Source organism: Ceratotherium simum, chromosome 7 (genome assembly GCF_057802395.1).
Source record: "Ceratotherium simum simum isolate JZ-2026a chromosome 7, ASM5780239v1, whole genome shotgun sequence".
NCBI lineage: Eukaryota > Metazoa > Chordata > Mammalia > Perissodactyla > Rhinocerotidae > Ceratotherium > Ceratotherium simum.
Window position 1 is genome coordinate 59,125,108 of NC_141906.1, and position 25,051 is coordinate 59,150,158.

General features: G+C 35.0%; 1 protein-coding gene across 4 annotated transcripts in view; it reads right to left on the minus strand.

The window, feature by feature from the left end:
• CWF19L2 (CWF19 like cell cycle control factor 2) overlaps positions 1-25,051 on the minus strand; it is a 119,020-nt gene that overhangs the window by 81,892 nt on the left and 12,077 nt on the right. For 2 of the 4 annotated variants that reach the window (XM_014785203.2, XM_087433649.1), the window contains exons 4-8: positions 21,612-21,725; positions 20,793-20,912; positions 13,633-13,726; positions 8,058-8,173; positions 1,257-1,912 (exon numbers count right to left, since the gene is read on the minus strand). In XM_014785203.2, the coding sequence (XP_014640689.2) occupies positions 1,257-1,912; positions 8,058-8,173; positions 13,633-13,726; positions 20,793-20,912; positions 21,612-21,725 (1,100 nt within the window). Of the gene's footprint in view, positions 1-1,256; positions 1,913-8,057; positions 8,174-13,632; positions 13,727-20,792; positions 20,916-21,611; positions 21,726-25,051 lie in introns of all 4 variants that reach the window. The other 2 variants (XM_014785202.2, XM_087433647.1) reach the window with 1 other exon arrangement.

Genomic DNA, 25,051 nt, shown 5'->3' on the forward strand with positions numbered 1-25,051 from the left:
ATATCAGGAAATAAGAACCTCATCCCACTAGCAACTGTGGCCTGGAAAGAGTCTACCTCCCAGAGTACCTCCAGTGAAGCCTAAACAATTACATATGTATACAGCCTGAGACATTCTCTAATCCCTGCCATGTTTATCTAGTCAGTACAACCGGAGTTCTCCTTTGGTTTCCTGAGAGCAAAGCCCTGACTTGAACCAGAGCCCATCTGCCTGGGGCTCCCAACACTCAGTCCAGATTTGTTCAGCTACCTCCCACTGAAAGCTACACACTGTGCTTTATAATCCACAGCTTCAGATGGAGTCATTAACAAAAGCAATTGACTAGACTCTCACCCCCAAACCACAACGCTTAAACCCACCACTCAATTCTATTATTTCCTAAAACCTCTTCCTTTAGTGTCCCATTCATTTGGTGGTATTTTTTCAACATATTTTAATGATCATTCAAATAAGTTACTCATTATCCTTTGAATATTTGTTTTCTATTTATGGCTATCTCCAAGAGGGCCAGTCGATGGCTAAATCAATTTTCCCAGGTTTGATCCCACTCAACCTGGGTTTCTTGTTCTCCTTTCCCAGCCCTATATATAAGTACAACAGGTACAAGAATCATAAAACCAGTAAGTGCTACCTATTTTCATAATCATTATAGGTACAACCACTATCCTACCCATATTTCACTTTTAAAACACTAACATTATCTTCAAAACTTGTCAATTGTCAAAAGTGGATTATTTCTTTCTCTGCAAAACAATCACCATAATTCATGCTTCCCTCTGCAGGATCTTTCACACATCTTTTTCACTTCATATTTGGGCTATGGCAGTACATTTTCCTTCAGTAATCCAGCAGGGATGTTATATTTACAATTATGATTATATTTAACAACAGAGTAACTTCCTTTGAAAGTAATATGACAGCAGTGACAAAATCTACCGAAATATCTCCCTTCGCATGTCCATTTCAAAGGATTATTAACTCACTGGTTTTTAGATTGCAAAAAAGCAACAAAGTTTGAGCACATTTAGCTACTGAATTCTTCTAGCTCTTTTTGTTAAATAAAACTGTGAAATAAAATGCAACCCATAAAATGAAACTACTAAATCGTTAAACATGCATATATCTCTTCCATCAAATTTAAAAAACAGGAGATAACTCATATCCAATAACTGATGTTCTAAAAATACAGTTCAGTTCTTTGAATCCTCTGGACCTTAACATTCGTTTATCAGTTTAAAAAACAAATGACAAAATACCCCGAAAATGAAGACGTGTCCTGTAGATGTTCTTTTTTCAGCGAGTCATCTCTCCAGCTTTCATCCTGTGAGTTTTCTCTGGTGTCTTCTGAGATGCGGCGATCATCAGCACTGCAACTGGCTTCCAGTGGCTTTCGACATGAATGTTTCCTGTCTCCTTCTCTCCCATCAGATCGATGCCATGATGATACACTTTCTCCACTGTTCTCTGTGGGTTTTCGAAAACCACAACGCACAGAATCCTGAGAGATCAGTGCTGAAGATGAACTAGATGGTTCAAAATTTCTGCCCTTGCTATGAAATGATAGTTCTTCATCATCAGAGGGTTTTAAGAATTTACGTCTCAAATTTCCAGAAGAAAACTCTTGATTTTGCCTTGGATTAGACTGTCTTCTACATGTTTCTAAAGACCCAGATCTATTATCTTTTTCATCACCGCTAAACTTATCTTTACTGATATTGTCTGCAGTATCTGTTGTGCTATATCTGTCTCCTGAAGTTTTATTATATTTTACCAAGTCTGATCTTCTACCTTCTTGACTACTTTGTGCTTTATCTGAATATACTGGTTTCCTCCACCGTTCTCGTGTACAGTCTTCTTTTTTGGATGCAGTTTTTTCAGCTTCTTCTAATTTTGACTGAAATATTTCCATTGACTACAAAGGAGAAAAATCAAACAAGATATCTAAAATTAAGAAAGGCTCAATGACTTGTACCCTATATGCCACTGTGTCATAATACACTGTCATGTGGCACAAAGACAGAAAAACTCAATAAAAGAGGATAAAAGACCCATACAATCATCCTACCTGATATGGGCTGAATTGTGTCCCCCCCGCAATATTCATATTTTGAAGCCCTAACCACTAGTACCTCAGAACGTGACAGCACTTGAAGACAGGGCCTTTAAAGAGGTGATTGTGTTAAAATTAGGTCATTATGTTGGGTCCTAATCCAATCTGACTGATGTCCTTATATGAAGAAATTTGGACACACACAGAGATATCAGGAATGCATACACACAGAGAAAAGACCATGTGAGGACACAGCAAGAAGGCAGCCATTTACAAGCCAAAAAGAGAGGTCTCAGAAGAAACCCAAGCTACTGATGCCTTGATCTTAGATTTCCATTCTCCTGAACTGTGAGAAAACAAACTTCTATTGTTTAAGCCACCCAACCTGTGGAACTTTGTTATGGCGGCCCTGGCAAACTAATACACTACCCTAAAATGAACTTAAAAAAAATATGAGTAATTAATGAAAAATTACCAAAATAACAAAAAAAATCTGAGAGCTCAAGAGAAGCCACTTAGACCAAATGCCAAGCACTAAAACAAAATATAATATAGAAAACAGAAAAGATATAAATTTTTTTAAATAATTTCTACTATCAGTGAGATTCAAGAGGGTACTACATTGCTAAAACATAACAGACTCTGATGAAAAAAAGAGCAGTTCAAGAACAAGAAAGCCTTACAAATGACTGTATTTAAAAACATGCAGATAGTGAATAGAAGAATAGAAAACGTTGAATCCAAATTAGTGAATTCAACATCAGCCAGGAAATTCTCTATATTTAGGAAAAGATGGTAAATAGATGTAAGTTATAAGGGAAAAAGACACATGGACAATTAATTCTAAAGAATCTAATACGCATGTACTACTACCACCAGAAAGAAAGAGCAAAGATGACGGAAGCAAGCATTAACAGAATACTAATAATAATATAAGAAGATTCCCTCAGATAATTTTCCAGATCCGAAGGGCTCACCCAATAGTCTTAGGGGAGGGGAGAGAGTGAAACATACAAAGACTCGGACATAAGAAACTCTAATTCCTGAGTCTCAAAATTCACATACACAAAATTCCTCACAAAGACTGGGTCAGGGAAAGGAGGGAGTAAAGAGCATGTAAACAGATGAGAGTAGGTAAATAACATATTACCTAGAAAGGAAAGAAAGAAAGACTTATCAACTTTTCATCTACAACACTAAGTGTTAGAAGATAATGGAATAAAGATAAAATTTTGAAAAAAAATTATACAGCAATAATTCTATATAGAGAATTCAATTCACAGTCAAAGTATCCTTTCCTGGTATGGACAAAAGAAAGGTGCTTTCAAAAACGCAAGGAATCTGGGGCTGGCCCAGTGGCATAGTAATTATAAAGTTCACGTGCTCCACTTCAGTGGCCCGGGGTTCACTGGTTCTGATCCTGGCACAGCCCTACACACTGCTTATCAAGCCATGCTGTGGCAGGCATCCCGCATATCAAGTAGAGGAAGATGGGCACAGCTGCTAGCACAGGGCCAATCTTCCTCAGCAAAAAGAGGAGGATTGGCAACAGATGTTAGCTCAGGGCTAATCTTCCTCACCAAAAAAAAAAACAAAAAAATGCCAGGAATCAGAAAGCAAGTCACTTACTAATCCTGGGGGAACAATTACTCAGGATCATTAAGCCAAACCATAAATGAATTAGGGCAAAGATCTCTGAAAAATGGAAGGCATGCTATAAACCAAATGGCAAATACAATGGTTAAGTGTAAATAACTGTTCTTGTAGTTGTGAAGTTCATATTTTTCTAATTTGTATTAAACTGGAATGAAAATTTCATCTTATTTCAATAAAATCTGGAAAGTGAGATGGAGGATCAAAATATGCTAAAGTTACCATCTTAGCCTAGGCAGAGATAATCTATAACATTTCACATTTTAAAATTATTTTTAAGGGGCCCGCCCAGTCATGCAGCAGTTAAGTGTGCGCATTCCAGTTCCTCGGCCCGGGGTTCACAGGTTCGGATCCTGGGTGCATGCCAATGCACTACTTGTCAAGCCATGCTGTAGTGGCGTCCTATACAAGGTAGAGGAAGATGGGCACGGATGTCAGCCCAGAGCCAACCTCCCTCAGCAAAAAGAGGAGGATTGGCAACAGATGTTAGCTCAGGGCTAATCTTCCTCACAAAAAATTTTTAAAAAATTATTTTTAAAATACAGGTTTAACGTGTTTCTTAAATTTAATGGCAACATGAATAGAATAGAAATGATGGCAGCGAGGCGATAATATTTTCATAAAGAAAGCATTGCCTCTTAGGTAGCTTTTTCCTTTCTTAGTGATACATTAAATAATGGTGTGTCTACAATTAGTAGCTTCTTAGATTCAATAAAATATGGTAATAATAAAAACAACAAAAACAGCAATTACTACAATTTATCCAATGCTTATTATATTACATCTTTTAGATCATTTAAGTGGGTTCTAGAAACAACATCCAGGTTCAAATCTACTTATTAACCATGTAATCTTGGTTAAGTTATTTAACATCTGTCGGCCTCAGTTTCCTCATTCACAAAACAATAGTACTGTTGTGGGTATTACACGAGTTAATTACACACAAAGCATTTTAACAGTGCTTGGCACATGAAAAGCACTCAAATTATTATTAATTTTCACAACAATTCTATGAGATTGATACTAATAGTACTGTTCTTAAAATGGAAAAAAAAATGAAACTAAGGTCACACAGCAAAAGAATAACAAACCTGATACTGAAATTCAGGACTATTTGATTACAAAGCCAGTGTTTTTAACTACTATGTCAAAATGCCTCATTCTGTGATTCTTAACTGTTCTAAAGCATTAACTAATTATATAAAACTTCACAATTCAAATAATAAACTTACAATAACCCCTACTATAAAAACAATAAAAATAACATAAAAAGAAAACTAAAGGCCATATATATATAAATAAAGATATAAATTCAAAATAAAATATGAACACATTTAATTCAGTAGTATATTAAAGGAAATGCCATGATCAAATAGGAGTCATTCAAAGAATGCAAGAATGGTCCGACATTAGAAAATGTATTCACGCAATTCATCTCATTAACAAGTAAAAGAAAAAAAATCATATCTAAAAGGATTCAAAAAAAGTTATTTCATAAAAATTAGACACCCATTCCTAATTTAAGAACAAAGCAAACAAACAAAAAAACAGCTTTGACTAAACTTTGAATGCAAAGATACCTTTTAAAGATGATAATCATCTTAAATGCAGGAAGTCATAATTTAAACACAGAAAGACAAGAAAACTAGCTTCCAGTGCTTTTCTCAAAGTTCTGAAATTCCATCTCAATAAGACAAGAAAGTTTCAATATTGTAATAGCGAGGAGGAGAAGCAAAAGTAATAATCACTTGCATGTAACTATTTTCTCAGAGAACCCAATTAAAAAAAAAGCATTAGATTTAATGACAAGACTTTAGAAAACTGGTTGACTACCACCAACAGCAAGTCAAAAAACATAAGGGAAAAAAGATTTAATATACAATTTTAAAAAAGAATTAAAAATAACCTTAACAACACATGTGTAATAACTGCACAGAGAAGTTTACTGAAGAATATAAATGAAAATTTGAATAGAGAAATACCCGGTATTTTAGGATGAGATAGCTCAACATTATAAAGATATTAATTGTCCTTGATGTATCTAAATGTTTAGTTAAATTTAAATCAAAATTCCAAAAGGAGCTGTAAATTTATTACGGATTTTGGAAAAACGTTTGCTTCTGTTGAGCTTGAACCTGACAAAATGATTCTAAATTTAACAAATAAGCACACAGGAATGAAAAGCCAATTTTTTAATGACTAATAAAAGATGACCTGCTCTGCCACCGAGGAGGTGTTCGGTAATTATTTGCTATCTACATGAGTTACTGAAAACTACAATAATTATAACAGTACAATACTAACTCCAGAAACAACAGAAAAATTAATGGAATACATATGAGAGTAAAGAACAGACCCATTCTATAAAAGACAATTTAATATACAATAAATGTGCCACTTCAAATTAGTGGGGAAAGAATGATTCATTTAATATATTCTAAACAACTATCTAAAGACTTAAGGAAAGTCAGATGCCTATTTTACACCATACACAAATACATATTCCAGAAAGATTAAAGATGCACATAAAAAAATAAAACTGAACAAGTACTCAAAGGAAATATAGGTACACATTTTTATGATTTTCAGGGTGGAGAAGGCTTGTCAATGAATTACACCAGAAACATTAAGTCACGAGAAAAAAAAGCTGATAGATTTTGTTGGGTAAAAATATTTAAAATGTATCCATAGCGCATACATATAAACAAAGTAAAAAACAAACATGAAACTAAGAGGAAGAAATTTCACCAGATTTATTTAAAGATCTTAAATCAATATCCCAAAAGAAAAATGGGTAAATACTATCAATAATCAGTTCACTTAAACACACAAATAGCCAAAAAAAATTTTTTTATTTCACTAGTAAACAAATGTATAAAAATAAAAACAAAGAAAAAATTTATCAATCACAGTAGCACAGACTATAAAGAATGAGAATCCTACTGCTGAAAATCATGTGATAGGGCCAGCCCCAAAGCTTAGCGGTTGAGTGCGTGCGCTCTGCTACTGGCAGCCTGGGTTCAGAACCCGGGCGCACACCGACACACCGCTTCTCCAGCCATGCTGAAGCCGCGTCCCACATACAGCAACTAGAAGGATGTGCAACTATGACATACAACTATCTACTGGGGCTTTGGGGGAAAAAATGGGGGAGGACTGGCAATAGATGTTAGCTCAGAGCCAGTCTTCCTCAGCAAAAAGAGGAGAATTAGCACGGATGTTAGTTCAGGGCGGATCTTCCTCATGAAAAAAGAAAATCATGTGATAAAAGAGTGACTGTAACGAGAGTATAATTTGTTCATTCTTTCTGTCGACAAATTTGGCAATATACATCTCACTTCAAGTGTCTATATCCTTTAAAACAGCAACTTCATTTTTATGAATTAATTTAAGAAAATTATTAGATAAGTATGCAAAATGAATTGGACAAAGATGGTCAGCAAAGTGTTACTTAACAGGGGAAAGACAAAAACCTATAAATGTCCCTTCGTTGACAATTAAATAAATCAATAATGGTAAAACCATATAAATATATGTGAAAGTATTAGGAGGCCACTAAAATGTATATATTTACTGGCATTCAACTATGTCTACATTACTAAGTGAAAGAAGGAGGAAGTATTCTATGCGCCTACTTTATGAAACTGTTTATTTTAAAAGTATATAATAAAGAGAAAAAAAATCTGGAAAAATATATATTAAAATGTTAACAAAATTTCTCTTAAAACTAGGATGATTTTTCTCTCTCCCTTTATTTATTTTTTGCTTGTCTATATTTTCAAAATCTTACTACTTTCTATACCTGCTTTCCTCTGGAAATAATTAAAAAAAGACATCAATAGCCACTGAAATACAAAGATTATCCACACATGGTGAATGGGGGAGCTGGCTCTAAAATATCACGTACTGCTGCATGGTTCCATTGTTTTAAAAGCATATTCTTAAAAAGAAAATCTGTTATATTCCAAAACTCTGAAATATAATAAAAACTCTGCAATAAACCAAATACTCCGAAATATACCAAAATTTCAACAGTGGTTATCTCTAGAGGTGTAGTATGAAGGCTTTCCTGTATTATTTAAATATTCTCACAATGAGAAAATGTTATTTTTATATTAAACACACACTTACATTTTACATACTTAAATTTTATATTCATTATGTCAATAAAAATATGCTACATAAGTTTACATAATTACAAAAAGCAGAAAATAGCTTCAACAGTATACACATATTTGAAATTTAATATCAATTAATCCTAAAGTGTTTCATGACACATAACACTGACAAAGTTAGACACTTAATTCTCATATAACTCTGAAAATAATATATATCTCCTTATACCAATACTCACCCCATATCTTTCAGCTACAATGTCTTCAAAATTTCTATTTTGTTTCTCAGCTTGTTCCTTCATTCTTTGATAAGACTTCCTTAGCCAGCTTAAACCACCATCTTCTACTACTGAAACTAAATTCCAATATTAAATGTCAGTTATACTTCTCATGTGGTTATGACAGAATACTTATTGCTTCTATAATGACTTCTAAAGTATAAAATTAAATATTATTCCTTGAACATATAAAATCATAAGTGCATTTAAATTCAACATATATTTGAGTACCTAAATATGCAAGGTACAGAGTTTTGCAACTATGAGCAAGGAAAAAATAAATAAAACTACCCTCAAAAATACTGCAATGTAAGAGAATGAAGATAAAAGAATATAAATAATTACAATAAAGATAATATGTGATAAATATTATAAAAAGATATAGAGTTATAGAAAAATGAGAAAAGGAAGGATTACTTCTAAATGAGAGGTCAGGAAAAATTTCACAAACCAGGCTCAAAACAATGAGCTGGATTTCTATGAACAAAGATAAGAACAGGCAGGGCATTCCCAGAAACCAATAATGAATAAAGGTACACACAAGGGGGAAAAGGCTACTTCAAATACAGCACAAAGTACACACAAGGAAATTATAGATAATAATGCTGAAATTTATAAACCAAAATATTCTACTTTAGTGGTGATTACCAACTATTAAAATCTGAATGTCTTCAACAAAATTTATTAAGCTTATATTTACTTCTATACACATCACACTTCTGATATGCATAAAGAGGAAATCTAATCAATTACTTAAGTCAAAACTCTCCTCCTTATTTTCCTCACCCAAAAATAGGACTGCTTTACATCACCCCAGCTCTACAACCAACAAAAATGCACACACACAGACCCCAACAGAGACAAGAATGTTCTTAGCAGAAAAATCTGGAGTAATCCCACTCTGAAAACAACCCAAATGTTCATCATCAGTAAAATGGATATATATATATATATATATATATACCACAGATCATGACATATTCCTAAAATAGACTACTATACAGCAATGAGAATTAAGGACTACAACTCTACACAAGAACACGAATGAATCTGAAAATGTGGACAAAAGAAGCAAGAAACAAAAGAGGGAATAGTGTATGATTCCAGGAAAAACTGATTTTTGGTGCTAGAAACAGTGGTTACTCTCCTGGCAACAGCTAGTCACTAGAAGGGCCACAAAGGGAGCTCTGGACATGCTAATAATGTTCTGTTTCTAAAACTGCTTCTAAAACTGTGTGCTGATTACACAGATGTTTTCACTTTGTGAAAATGATCAGTCTATATACTTACGTTTTGTGTACTTTTCTGTATATGTGTTAAACTTCAATAAAAAGTTTACTTAAAGAAAGAAAAAAAAGATTTTTCAATCCTCAAACTAATTCCAGTCCCTCATTTAAATCTCAAAAGTTTATCTCTACTAATCAATTTCTTCTAAGATAATGTGTTGTTTCTTTACAGGTCTAAAATACTTTGTACCAAAACCTAGATCTCTAGTTAATGATTCACATTTCATTCAAGTTTATTTTGCTCTTGCTCTTTTTTTCTTATTTATGTAGTTTGAGTTCAAAATTAACAATGCAACTACTCAAGGAAGTTACTCTAAATCTGCAATTTACATAGTGATAAGAAAAACCCATTGTAATTAATACCTATGGTAATGTCCCAGCTAAATAATTAAATTGTTTACTCCAAAGAGTTATCTGTGACTGATGAAATGCTGATACGCATAGCGAAAATTTCCTGAACAATCACCAGTATATTAACATAGTTCAGAGAAAAAAAAAATAGAGAAAAAGTAAGACTGCTTTTATTCCTCTGTGTTGACATTTATCAAGGAAATTTAACAAGAATAAAAATTTTTAGCCAATTCAGTCAGGAGTAAAATCTACAATTTTAGAAATATTTATATAATAATGTTACCTTTAGTTAAATATACGTTCTATTTCAATAGTCTTATTAATCTTATAATTAGAGATATCAATAATGACATATTTTTAACAAGAGAAATCACCAAATTTAATATTTAAAAAGCAAACAAAAAATACCAACTCGCAGCACCATCACGAAATTCAATCCAAAAAATATTTAGTGAATATTTACTATGAATACGAAAATTTGTTATACATAGGAGGAAGTAAAAACTTAAGTCACAGTCCCTTGTCCTCTATACTGAGATAAAGATATATCAAATAATTATAATTAATTCATTGGTATTGTAGGATCCCAAAAAGGAAACCCCAACTCCAGTCTCGGGAAGGCGCGGACCCACAGACACAGAAGACCGAGCTTGATGCAAACGCAAGAGGTTTAGTAAGCGGAGCTCCGGGTCGACACGTATCTCTCGCAGGAGACAGAGGAGTCGACCCCGGACCTTAAAGGGCAAGTTCTTATATAGGGTTTGGAAGCACAAAGCGGGAAAAGGTTGGCGCGGTCTTACATGATTGGCTAATTTAAAACATTTAAACAGTTACATTTTATGGCGCGAATTGCTATGGCGCGAAGCGATTATCAGGTTACACACACGCGTCTCCATCTGGACCCCCTCCACCCCGACCCTCCCAAACTTATCCCTCTGGAGCACTCTCTTGTTCTCAATTCTTCCCCGAACAGTTTAGGGTGGGTCTTCCATGAATAGAGTCAGTCAGGATCGATAAACGTTCCCCCTTATACCAGGAATCCTTAGGGTGTGGAGGTGCCTGTCTCTAAGGTAGTAACTTTTTAATTTTTAATACAATTTTTACTTCCTTCAGTATGCAGCACTTAATATATACCTGTATCTAAAATCTGTTTTTTATAAGTCAAAAATTAAGAGACTGAAGTATATGCTTCCATCATAATTGAAAGTTATATTGTTACAGACGAAATACAACCAAATGAACCTAGGCTAGGCTACATTCCCTATTTTTCTCAGAAGAATAAAAATAGCAATACACTAAATAACAGGAGACCTGGATTTTAGTCTTGCTGCTACTACTAAATAGTTGTAAGATCTTAAGCAAGTCATTAACTTCTTTGAACCTTTGCTTATGCATCTGTAAAATAAGACAGGTGATTTAAACCACCTTTGAAATTTCTTCCAACTCAAAAGATTCTAAAAGAGAAAGCCAAAAAAAAAAAGAAGAAAAAAATCAATAGGAAGAACAAAAACACAATGAAAGAGTTTGTAAACAAGAATTGCTACCAACTACCTGGTAACAAATACAGTCTTCTAATGAAGAACCCAGAGTAACTAACACTAGACTGGGACTAAGAAGACCTGGGTTCTAGTACTATCACATGACTACAGGCAAATTACCTGGCCACTCTTAGCCTTAGTTTCCTGAGCTATAAAATTAGGACAATAACATCTACTTTGCTATCCTCACATAGTTGCTATGAAAATAAACCGATATATAAATATGCCATGTAAACTTTAAAATTGTACAAATATTCCCATTACTAAAATATGATTAAAAATAATTTTGTATGAACCCTGAAAATGGTTTACTTACTTTTCCACCTAAATTTCCCCAAGGAAAAAAAATCAAGAGTAATGAATTATTTATTGAAAATACGGCACCTCAATCAGTACAAAAAACTGTTGATAAAATGTTCCCAAAACATTTAATCTATCGTCATCATTATTGAGTATTTACTGAATATTCTGATTCTGAATATCCCAGATTCTGTGCTAAAAGATTTTCTCATTTAATCCTCACAATAACTAAGTAAGATAGGTATTATAATTATTCCGTATTACAGATGAGTAAATTGGACCCACAGAGGTCAGGAAACTTTGCCAAAATCAATGAAGCTAATAAGTGGAAATGCCAAAATTCTAACCCCAAGTAGCTAAACTCCAAAGTCTGAGTCCTTAACTATACACACACTGTCACCTCCAAGTACCTCCTTAATACTAATGTTACAACACCTTTGGTGCCTAACCATTTCAGCCCAAGCAATGGTCTAAACACAAAAACTCCAATATCTGCATAAGCAGTAAAACCTGCAGATCATTTTTTAAAACTTAATTTCAACTCTGGGATCTGAATCTCTGACAGACAGAAGGTTGGTGTCATTTTCTCTCCTTCTAAATAAATATATTATGGGAAAGGAAAGTGGTGATACGAAAGGAGAAGGGAGAAAGGCTCTCTAAAAGCTGTAGGTAAGGTCATTTTTCTCCCAGTGTCTTTGATTCTGCTGTTTCAGCCAGGTGAAAGATACCACCTAAGGTAGAACTTGGGGTCTTCTCCACTCAGTAAAGTTAAGAACCTGTTGCCTGCAAATACTCAAAGACTGGGTTTGTCAATTCTAAGTTTTCCCCGCAGATGAACATATTGACTGTCCTCTGACAATAGGGGTGGCAAAAGCCTGGATCATAAAATCAGTCCTATATAGTAATGGTTCACTGAGGTAACTTACTGCTCCCCAAACTACTATTTAAGTTTCTAAAAAACAGTATTTCAAAGAGACCATTGTATGACTACAGTTAATATTATATAAACCCAGCAGAGACATATCTGCCTATGCTGAAAGGCAATAAAATGTTACAATTACTATTAAGTAAAACTGCTAAATAAAAATTATAAAGGAAACTATAAGGTGGCTCTAGGGACATCTCTACATAAAATACAAAGAATTTTAACAAATGGCCAAAATGAAAATAAACTATGCATAAAAAGCAGGAAAATATTCTACAGATAAATCCCTAAGATGAAAAGATAACATCATAATCTACAATACTATCTATCTACTGGGTTAATTATAATTAAATACACTTTTCATAGAGTTGTCAATGCAACACTTATTTGGCATATAAGTATTTTTTAAATTATGGAATAAATTATGATTCTGTGATACAGATATTTTGTCTCCATCTACTGGAAAATAACAGCACTATCCTACGGTCAATAAAATTTTGATGAATGCTAGCAAAGTAGGAATTTCTGAAGATATGAAATTTCACAGACAATACTTTTTACATTTTGTTATAGAATGTAACAAACCAAAGCATTATTATTATCCTCACAGAACCATAGTTGTATTAATCCATTCAAAACAGAAACTCAAATACGAAAACATTATCAAGTATAAAAATATATATCCAATCAATTTGCTCCCACATATATCATAATTAAAATAATCTTCCCAAGTACTAATAATTTAAATAAGGCCTCAAAAGACAGCAAACATTTTATCAACGCTTTGTCATATGTAAACTGAACCTTCAGAAATCATCCACAGATGCTCATAATACGAAACCATACAAATTTCACATCAATAACAAAATTTCAATCAATAAACTTATCGTTGTTTTGCCAATATAGAAACAGGCACAGATAATTCCAGACTTGATCAAAATTACAGCATCAAGCAGAAATATTTAAATAACCAGTCATAAACTTTAGATTTAATACATCTCAAAATCTGATTTGGGTTATTATTCATTTTTGGAATTCATAATACATCTTGCCAATCTACCAACAAACTCAGATCATTCTCTTAATACCAAGTAATAAGAAACGCCTGTGTGGCTACAACCAAAATATATGAATACCTTTAGTAACTGACGACACATTACAGTCTTCTGGTGGAAGACCTGTCCCACCATCCTTCCAGTATGGATTCAGTTCTCTTTCTAGCAGTCTGGCCTAGAAGAAAATACTTTCAGAGGTCACAATTTAAAAATAACCTCACCATAAAATATATTAATAAATAATAAATCTGAGATTTGGTTAACAGTTGTAACCTTGGACAGACATTTAAAACACTCTTAAGACACTCTTCTGCAACTTGCAGGAAATAATGTCTAAATTAGCATTCATTCAATGCTTTTATTGAATGCCTACATGAATCAGAACTGTGCTAGATGCACAAGATATAAGAGTCAATATGCCTAACTCAGCCCTGGGTAGATTATGAGATACTGAGGAATACAGACAATAAACAAGTAACTGAGACATGTTTTGAAGATAGAAGCACAGAGCCCTAAGGCCGCACACAATTCAAACCCCTCTCTCACTGAAAGATCAAAGACTTCCTAGAGGAAGTAATATGTGCAGTCTTAGGCCTAAGAATGAACAGGAATTAGCCACATTTTCTTTTGTTGGGGGAAGAGGGCATAAAGATGCTCCAGGTCGAAGGAATAACAATGTGTTCATAAAACTCTAGAGGAAACAGAACTTGCAGGGAACTTAAAGTAATTCCCACTGGCTAAAACTCAGAAGCAAGAGTGAGTAGTGATAAGAGATTAACTAGGCCACACAAGCCATTTTAAACTGCTATTAGGGTTTTATGCTGGGGCAATGGTGAGTCACGTAAGTGAGAGGCTTTGTATTACACAAAGAGCAAACTGGTTTCAGAGTGCAGGAAAGACTGGAGAAGAGCAAGATTAGAGGCAGGAATCCAGTCAGAAAACTAAGGCAGTAATCAGGAAAGAGATGATGGCAGCCTAATCACAATTCAAGTGCCTCCTGTGCACTATGCCATGCACTGGGGCTACAATAAACCAGGTATAGTCCCTGCCATCAAGAAACTATGGTCTAGACAAAGGGGAAAAGCAATTAAGCAATATTAACATAGGTAAGTGCTACGAAAGTAAAGGGTTCTATAGAACCACATACTAGGGGTACCTAACTTGACCGTAGGAGGTCAGAAATGCTTCTACAGAACTAATAATGGCAATTATTAGAATTAATAATGGCAATCAGATGGAGAAGAACAGAAAGAGTTAAATGTTAGTTTCCAGTAATATCAAACAACTACGCTATTGAAAACAAAATGTTGGATAAAATTCTTTTAAAAAAAGCTTTTAACAAGAACATACAATGGGGAAAAGAAAGTCTCTTCAACAAATGGTGTTGGGAAAACTGGATAGCCATATGCAAAAAAATGAAAGTAGACCCTTACCTTACACCATACACAAAAATTAACTCCAAATGGATTAAAGACTTGAATGTAAGACCTGAAACTGTGAAACTTCTAGAAGAAAACATAGGCAGTACGCTCTTCGACATCGGTCTTAGCAACATATTTTCAAACACCACGTCTGACCGGGCAAGAGAAACAATAGAAAAAATAAACAAATGGGACTACATCAAACTAAAAAGCTTCTGCACAGCAAAGGAAACCATCAACAAAACGAAAAGACAACCTAACAATTGGGAGAAGATATTTGCAAACCATACTTCTGATAAGGGCTTAATCTCCAAAATATATAAAGAACTCATGCATCTCAACAACAAAAAAACTACCAACCCAATTAAAAAATGGGCAAAAGACCTGAACAGACATTTCTCCAAAGAAGAAATACAGATGGCCAACAGACACATGAAAAGATGTTCAAAATCACTAACTATCAGGGAAATTCAAATCAAAACTACAATGAGATATCACCTCATGCCCGTCAGAATGGCTATAATTAACAAGACAGGAAACAACATGTGTTGGAGAGGATGTGGAGAGAAGGGAACTCTCATACACTGCTGGTGGGAGTGCAAACTGGTGCAGCCACTATGGAAAACAGTATGGAGATTCCTCAAAAAATCAAGGATAGAACTACCATATGATCCAGCTATTCCACTGTTGGGTATTTATCCAAAGAACTTGAAAACACCAATTTGTAAAGGTACATGCACCCCTCTGTTCATTGCAGCGTTATTCACAATAGCCAAGACTTGGAAGCAACCTAAGTGCCCATCAAGGGACGAATGGATAAAGAAGCTGTGGTATATATACACAATGGAATACTACTCAGCCATAAGAAACGATGAAATCCAGCCATTTGTGACAACATGGATGGACACTAAGGGTATAATGCAAAGTGAAATAAGTCAGAGGGAGAAGGTCAAATACCGTATGATTTCCTTCATTAAGTAGTAGATAATAACAACAATAAACAAACACATAGGGACAGAGATTGGATTGGTGGTTACCAGAGGGGAAGGGGGGTGGGAGGAGGGTGAAAGGGATAATTCGGTACATGTGTGTGGTGATGGGTTGTACTTAGTATTTTGGTGGTGAACACGATGTAATCTATGCAGAAATAGAAGTACAATGATGTACACCTGAAATTTTTACAATGTCATAAACCAATGTTACTGCAATAAACAAAAAATTTAAAAAAATTAAAAAATTAAAAAAAAATTAAAAAAGCTTTTAAAAAGTATCCATAGCTGACAAAAAAGTACAGAACCTATAAAAGACAAAATTTAAGTTAAAGGTTAACTTAGAGGGATAAACAAAACCAAAAGGATTTGATTTCTTAGAGTAGTTTGTACCAAAAAAGATTCTGTCACCTCCCTTGTTAGTCTATTACAAAATCTCACAGTATCTATAATCAAGGAATTTCTTCCAGTGGTCTTATCTAGACACTCAAAGAGATACACATCAGATACTCAACAGGATTTTTAAAAAGGCTGAGGAGGACAAGTGACAACAGGCTAGATAAATTATGAGATACTATGCGAAAATGTACAAAAAGAGCAAATATATAAAGAACTACTACAAATTAGAAAGAAAAAGACAACCCCAGAAGAAAAATAAGCAAAAAACATAAGCAAGCAGCTCATACTATCAGAAATCTGAATGACCATAAAACACGAAAAGATCTCTCACAGTAATCAGATGAATGCATATAAAAACAATGAAATACCATTTCTCACTCATTAATCAGCATGACAAAAATCTTAAAGTTTGACAATACAGATACTAAGTATGTTACAGAAACATACACTGTGGGAGCAATATATAAATTGTTATAATCTCTTCGCAAGTATTTGTAAAAAAGATAGGTGCATACTCTATAACTTAGCAATTCCACTTCTAGATATGCACCATGGAGAAATGTGCACACATGTGCATGAGAAAATACATACAAGGACCTCCATTGTGGCATTCTTTGTAATAGTTTATAGTGTATAAGATGATAAATCTCACCACACGAAGCCAAGGACTGGAGTGGGGGAGATCTGCTTGCGAAACAAAGCCAAAAAACTGGTATGCATCTCTATATGCTACAAACTGGGTCTACCGATAAATGCCATAGGTCTAAAGCTTATAGCACAATGCAGGTATAAGGAGCCAAGAGGATACAGATACACTGTTGTCTGAGCATTGGTATTCAAACTTTTTTATAACCTTGACTTATAGAGAGACTGTGTGTGTGTGTGTGTGTGTGTGTGTGTCCCCAAAACAACGGTTTTAGGAAACAAAATATATCTTTATTACACGTAATACATACTGATATTTTATATTTTCAAATGCTGATTGCAATAAATTAATTTCATGACCCACATTTTGAGAAACATTAGCCTAGAACACCAAAGAAATGATATCCTCAATATCAAGAAGAGATGTAAAATCAACATGCCTCACACAGAAGCTCAGGTAAGGATCATTTCAGAGCTCTTCCCATTATCTTCACTTTATCCCCACTCCCGTTACAAGAATTAACATTTGTTTTTAAGGCAAGGGGCCATTTTTTTCTCAAAATAAACCAAATATTTATCATGTGTTAAGAATATGATGATGTGCAGACAACAACATACCCAAACTGACGTGCAGACGTTTAAAAATTGGCTAGTCTCTGGGGCCAGCCCAGTGGCATAGGAGTTAAGTGCGCGCGCTCCACTGCAGCGGTCCTGGGTTTGGAACCCCGGGCGCACACCGACACACCACTTGTCAAGCCATGCTGTGGCAGCATCTCATATAAAGTGGAGGAAAATGGGCATGGATGTTAGCCCAGGGCCAGTCTTCCTCAGCAAAAAGAGGATTGGTGACAGATGTTACCTCAGGGCTAATCTTCCTCACAAAAAAAAAGGGGGGGGGGCTAGTCTCACTCTCACTCACTAGTCTAGATAACTAACTTCTACACAACAATCTGAATTCTTACCTAAGCAAAAATCAAAAATTCCTATAGGTTATCAAACTTCAGAACTAAATCCAGGGATTTACAGAGCAACAAGGTAAATTCATGCGGAAAAAGAATAATAATAACTCTTCTAAAATTTCAAATATATAAAAAATAAAAAAGCACCTACTATATGCAGAGTTCTATACTAGCTGCTAAGGAAGATACAAATATAAACAAAACAGTTTCCTAAAAAGTTCATAATCTCATAAGGGAAATAGGACAAGACTATTAAACTACAGTACTTTACAGAAAACTACAAGCACTATGTGGCAAAGGAGCTAATAACGTGCTATGAAAACATAAAGAAGAGATTTATTTCAGTCAAGGGAAACAGGAAGAATTTCAAAGTATATATCAAGTTAGGCCTTGAAGGATAAACAGGATGCAGACATACAGAGATAGAAGGAATTCACTTAGAAAGAACCAGATAAACAAAAATTCAGAGACAGGAATTAGCAGAGAAATATGAGGCAAAGTGATTAGTTTGGTTGAGATACAAATTACCTAAGAGAAAAAAATTTGCCTTAAACATCAATCTAATGAGTTTGGACTCCATTTGCAGGCAGCTTTTTGGGGTCTTGAATGAAAAACAGTACATATAGGACCTTTCTTCTCAGTCCAGGCTTTGAACAAGTTAAGAGATAAAAGCAAAGGAGATAAAAGACAATTAGAAGAGAATTTTTCTTTCAGTGAAAGCCAAATGGGCTGAACCCCACACTGAGGCAGACTTTCCCAAGTGTAGAAAGCACTGAACCAACCCCCACCTCACCTCATTCCCCACATGGTCTCTGCAGGCAGCCTGTTCCATAAGCAGGAAAGGCAGAGCTAAACCAAATATGCCCACTTTATTCTTTCCAAATTAACCAATGGAAAATTTTGTCCATATCCTCAAGGACAAAATGAGAAAAGGTGGTGGCATGAAATACCACTAGTGGAGCTTCTTCCACCAGAAAGGAAACATTAGAAATGGCAAGACATAGTCTCCTTAACTTGAATCACTGAAGACTTCTAAACAGAATAAGACCATGATCAAAGCTGTACTTTGAAAAAATTAACCTGATATCATTTGTGGGATGCTGAAAAACAAATTAAGAGGTTATTGTAATAGCCCAGGCAAGAGGAAATGAGGGCTTGAACCATAATAATATCTAACCTTCAATGGCTCTTAGTTCCAAGGGCTGTCCTCAGTTCATTACACGTATTAACTCAACTCCAGTACAGATGAGATAAATGAGGCACAGAGAGGTGAAGTAACACATACAACTAATAAGTGGCATTCAAACTAGAGCAGCAGCAGTAGGAATGAAAAAGATAATACAGATACAAAAGACAAAAACTACATAAGCAAATAAGCAGATCAATAGATGCCAACTTAATTCAATCAGAGAAGTTTATATAAGAATGTTTAAGAAAAGATTATGTTAATTAGAAAGCCTAAAATTCAAAGCTGGAAAGTTGGTAAAACAAGCAAGACAAAGGTATTACAGTCTCTTAGGAAAGTGAAGATGGTTTTATTTAACAGTATTTCTAAGAATAATTGATTACTATTTCAATCTATTAAAGATACTCAAGAGTCTACTATGTTCTACTGTTTGATATGGAGAACAGGCCGGACCATAAGCCAGAGTTACCCTAACACGCCAGACCAACAATGTCCACAAGCAGGAGAGCATGATTTCAGCAGCAAGCGTGTAATGGTAATGGGTAAAATCAACTCCAGACTTCATAGAGCTCCCATCTCTTGCTCCACTATCTACTGATTATCCGCCTATTGCTAGGTGTACTTTTCCCTTCCTCTTTTAGAACAACAAATCCCAATTCCTTCACGTCTCAGAGACAACGATATTTTACAGAACTTAGTCAGGATGTTCCAAAATCTCCTGGCCCCCAATATTCCATATGGATAGTTGCTTAATTATAAGCCAATACAATTTACCACATCTACATTTTCAGAATTAATATCAAACCAGGAGGAGGAGGAGACAGAAAACAACATTGGAGTCATAGGACTTCTATGACCACTCTCACATTTTTCACTTATTTGTCCCTCTATACCACAATCAAGGTAAATTCTTAAAGACTATCTTCTTGCTCACTAATTCTCTATTCAGCTATATAATCTGCTGTTTAACCACCTACAGAGTTTCTAATTTCAACTGTAATATTTTTGAATTTCTAGAAGTTCTTATTGGCTCTTTCTCAAATCTGGCTTAATAATCTTTGATTCCTTACTCATATTTTCTATACCTACTGTTACTGTATAAAGCTATTAAATATTTCAATAAAGGTTTTGTGGGTCTAATTCTGTTTTTTATTGTTTCAGATGACTCTCATTCAAGGACTATCCCTGTATTTTCATGTATTTTGTGATGTTTAGATTATGAGTTTATATTCCATAGAACTTATTTCAGGGAAACTTGTGATGCCTACAGTGACAGTGTGATCCTCTAGAAAGGATTGATGGTTGCTTCTGCCAAACACTTCAAGGCACTACCAACTCAAGAACACTTTAAAATAAATTCTCACCTTAAAGATTTTCAGACCACACAGGTAGCATGGTTCAAACCTTAGAATCATAAATATTTAGATATATGCCCTAGATTTATAAATCTAGCAAACCATTAAACTGACTTCCTACAGGGAACTTATTTTAAAAGAACTAATACCACATTTCATAGTTGTTCCTACTTAATTTATACTACAAAATATAAAATATTTCACACGTAAAACTGCGTTTATATAAATGTCTTATCGATTTATTAAAGGCAAATTAGAAAGATAAAGCATTTTAAATATTCTCTTACCTGTTCAAGTGCTTGGGTTTTCTCTTGCTCTATTTTCCTTACAGTTTCCTTTTCAGCTTTGAGTGACGATGATGACACAGTTTTAACAGACATAAAATCAACAGTCATCCACTCATCCCTCTGCTAAAAAAAACAAGTCATTTTGATCTAAATTGATTAGAACTTAACACCTGGATCAAATCCCACACGGCTGTAAAACTTGAAGCAAGTTTCTTAGTCTCTCCTCTATAAAATGAGATAATATCCCTACCTTTCAGGACTGTTCTAAAGAGTACACAAGGAAAAAGATTTAAGGCATCCAGTGCAATGCCTGACACACAACAGGCACTCAAACATTAGATCCTTTTCACTTTCCTTCCTTCACTGTGGCTCACACTGTATAACCTGCATTGTTCCTCAGACATATAAACTATAACCCAAAATTTGTGAACTATTTAACTATTAAGTATTGCTAAAAAAATTATGGCATGAGGTGAAGGGAGAGAAAACTGTGATTGAACTCTACTCACTGTAGAAAGGTCAGACAGAGTTAACAGTACAAGGCTTCAAGGACATAAGGGGAAAGTGCCACTTCTCTATCAACAACCAGCAGTAGGAAACCCTCTGAGGGACTAGAACAGAGATAAGCACTCACTTTCTCACAGAAGGAGAAGAAGGGGAGTCTAAAGGCTCAGCAAACAGCATTACTGTCAAAATTATTCATAAAAGTATACTGTTTACAAAGTCTAATTTCTCTCCTGAAAAAATAATAATCATCTTTGATTTTAACATTTATCTATTCTTAGAAGCACACACTTTGTTTAAAATCAGGTGACTTACCTGAATAACTTGGTTGTCTTCTTGTTTTTCTGCCTTTTCATCTTTCACTTTCCAGGCCTTTTCTTTGCCAGGAGTTTGGAATGGAACAGCCTCAACCCACTCATCTTCAGAGCTCTAAGAATATTTAGCATATAAGTGAAATTCTCAAATTTGCATCTTTCATATAAAAATTCTATGCTGTTGTTAAATGGTAGAAATTCAGCTTCCTAGACAAAATTCTTACAGTATACTTCCCCTTTAAAAAGTTACATTGAAAATGTGAAGAAAGAACATGTAAACCCACTATTTTTGGATAAGCTCACAAAGTACCAACCAAATTATTTCTATGTTCTTAGTAGTTTATTATCAAGCCAGGGAAAGCAAAAAACAAAGATTAGAACTGCTAGGTAGAGAAATCATTTCAGCACAGAGTTGCAGTTCTACCAACATCAAGTAATACTGACATCTTTGCTTAACTAGAACAAGGGACACAACACCCAAGTAAATGACTTGGCCTCTAAGTTTCAAATTCTGAGATTTCCCTATATCTAAAAATGCAGAGATCTCAGTTAACAGCCAGGCTGGTAAAGCACTTGGCTTACTGTGTTTAAATACCAGATTATTAAATCAACTAAGAAGTATTTAGTCAACATCCTCTATGTGCTCAGCATTACGCCAGGTTTTGGGTTTAGTTTTCAACAAATATATCAATCAACTCTTCTGTATTAAGTACTGTAATAAGTACTTTCACATATGCTGTCAGACAGACTCCTTAACACACCCCTACATAAAATATTATTTTGGTTTTACAGGTAAGAAAAGCTCCTCAAAATTAAGTAACTTGCCCAGGTTACACAGTATCCAAGTAGGAGAACCAGAGTAAAACTCTTGATCTGTCTGGCTTTAAAATCTATACTTTAGAGCTCTACAACTTAAGTGTAGGAAAGAACCTAGAAATCACCTAATGCAACCACTTGTTAATGCACAACAGAGACACTTCGAGGCCAAGAGGGGAAAATGGGTTTCCTGAATGAGACCAATATTCTTTCATTTCGTGAAGTTCCTGAAAATTACCTAACTAGAGAACAAGAATATGTCTAGTAAAAGGTATAATCCACATGGAGTAAACATATTTGTGCTCTGGCATCTCAACTGCCAACTATTTCCCAATACAGAGCAGATTTTATTCATTCATTCATTCATTCATGTAGGCCTTGATTTGGATTTACAGAAACCTAAATTTACTTATTTAAACTATTTAAATTTAAAAATTTTTTAAGATAATCATTATAATCTACTCATATTTACATTGTCAAATCAATTAAGAGAGTCCTGGTTCCTACCACTTGAAGTTATCCACTAAAAACGGAGTTTAGGCCAGCCCCGTGGCTTAGCGGTTAAGTGCTCGCGTTCGGATGCTGGCGGCCCGGGTTCGGAACCCGGGCATGCACTGACGTACTGCTTCTCTGGCCATGCTGAGGCTGCGTCCACATACAGCAACTAGAAGGATGTGCAGCTATGACATACAACTATCTACTGGGGCTTTGGGGGAAAAAAATAAATAAATAAAATTATAAAAACGGAGTTTATAATCTGAAAAAATTAGCATGTTCTTTGGAGGAGTGCCAATTTGCTAAGATGAAACTAAAAAAAATTTAAAAGTTAGTGTTCCACAGGAGTCTGTGAAAGATCTTCTTCTAAAACTATAGATTTTCTTTCCTAGAGATTTTCCTACTAGATGTTAATCAATCACTTGAAATTCACTAACCAGAGATATCAGTTGCTTCACCACCACAGCTGCAACCAATCTCCAACCCTGGATAAATCCAATTATCATGACCTACAACTTCAGTTGAGCTAGACTCTCAGTCCTAACCAGTATTCCTCTTACTGGTCCCTAGTCAGGTCTCTCTTCCATTCCTTTCACTTAATCCCCTTTGAAGCATTTATTAGTTTTATATTTATTTGTGTGACTTCTTGATTAATGTCTAACTCTCCCATTAGGCAGTAAGTTCTATTAGAACAGCAATCACATCTGCTTTTGCCTAGTTTGTATCCCTAAGGACCTCGCTTAATACCTTGGCAGATAGCAGACAATCATTATCTTCTTAAACATCCTCCTCAAGTTTTCTACCAACTCTCATTCCCCATACTCAGCAAATGATCTCTCCTCTTCCTTGATCAAGAAAAACGAGGCCACCTTAGCTTCCTACCCAACCTCCAACAAAATTATTTATACCTGTGCCTATCCTTACCTCTTGTGAACACTTCCTGTTCAAGGCAGGTGCTCCTCCAAAGATCTTAATCCCAAACATTCCAGTTCCCCCAGTACCCTGCTCCATCAATTATCTCATTCTCTTGTAGCTTCAATCAAAGCTCTCTATTGGCTTGGATATATGCTCAGGTACTTCCTATCCTTTGTGTGTGTGTGCGTGTGTGTGAGAATGAAAAAAGAAGGGAACCTTCCTTGACACTGTGTCTCCCTGCAGCAGCAATTTATCTCTCCAATTTCCATTCTAAGCCAAATTCTTGAAAGAGTAGTCTATATCCACTGCCTTCTCATCCTCACGTCCACCCATTTCTCAAAACTCTATAATATAACTACTGTCCCCAATAATCTACTGAAACTTCTTCAAAGGTCACCATGGCTTCCACTTTGCCCAATTCAGCAAAATGTTTCAGTCTTTATCTCCCTAGACCTCTCTGCTGAATACAACTCGATTGATAACTCACCTTCTTGATTTCCATGACAATTCTCAGTTCTCCTCCCCTTCTTTGTTTCTTCTCCATTTCCATCATGCACTCTTCCTCCTTGGCTCAGCCCTTAAATATCAATGTTGTTTGGGGTTCCATTCTTTGCCCACTACATTTTTTAATCTCTAAATATTCCCCTTTGGCCATTAAAACCACTCTCATGGCTTGAACTACCATCAATTGTACTGATATCTTTCAAATCTGTTTACACAAAGGTTCAGTGATCTAACCAACTGCCTACTATATTTGGATGCCATGCTGAACTCAATTAGAACAAAAAATAAACCCATCATCTTCTTCCACAAAACCTGTTCCCCCTTCTGTATTACTGAACTGAGTTACCTGGCACCACCAACCACCTTACCCAAGCCAACAACCTCAGGATCATCTTACCCCTCCCATCTAAATCTACTAGTTTTATTTCCAAAATATTTCTCAAATATACCATACAGTAACCACCACATGATTACCATAGGAGGCCACCTCCATCCCTGGCCACAGCTGATTGGTTCAGAAGTAGGTATCTAACCCAATTCATAGCAATCTGAGTCACTCTCCAAGAATTTGAAATCAAAACTAAATGGACTTCACTAAAACTAAGGAGAAGTGGAAATGCATTGGCAGAAGCCATTTCTGTCATGAAAAATAGAATTGAGCAAAAACTGATCTGTATCAAGAAAAAAACAGAACACAGAGAAAAACGAAAA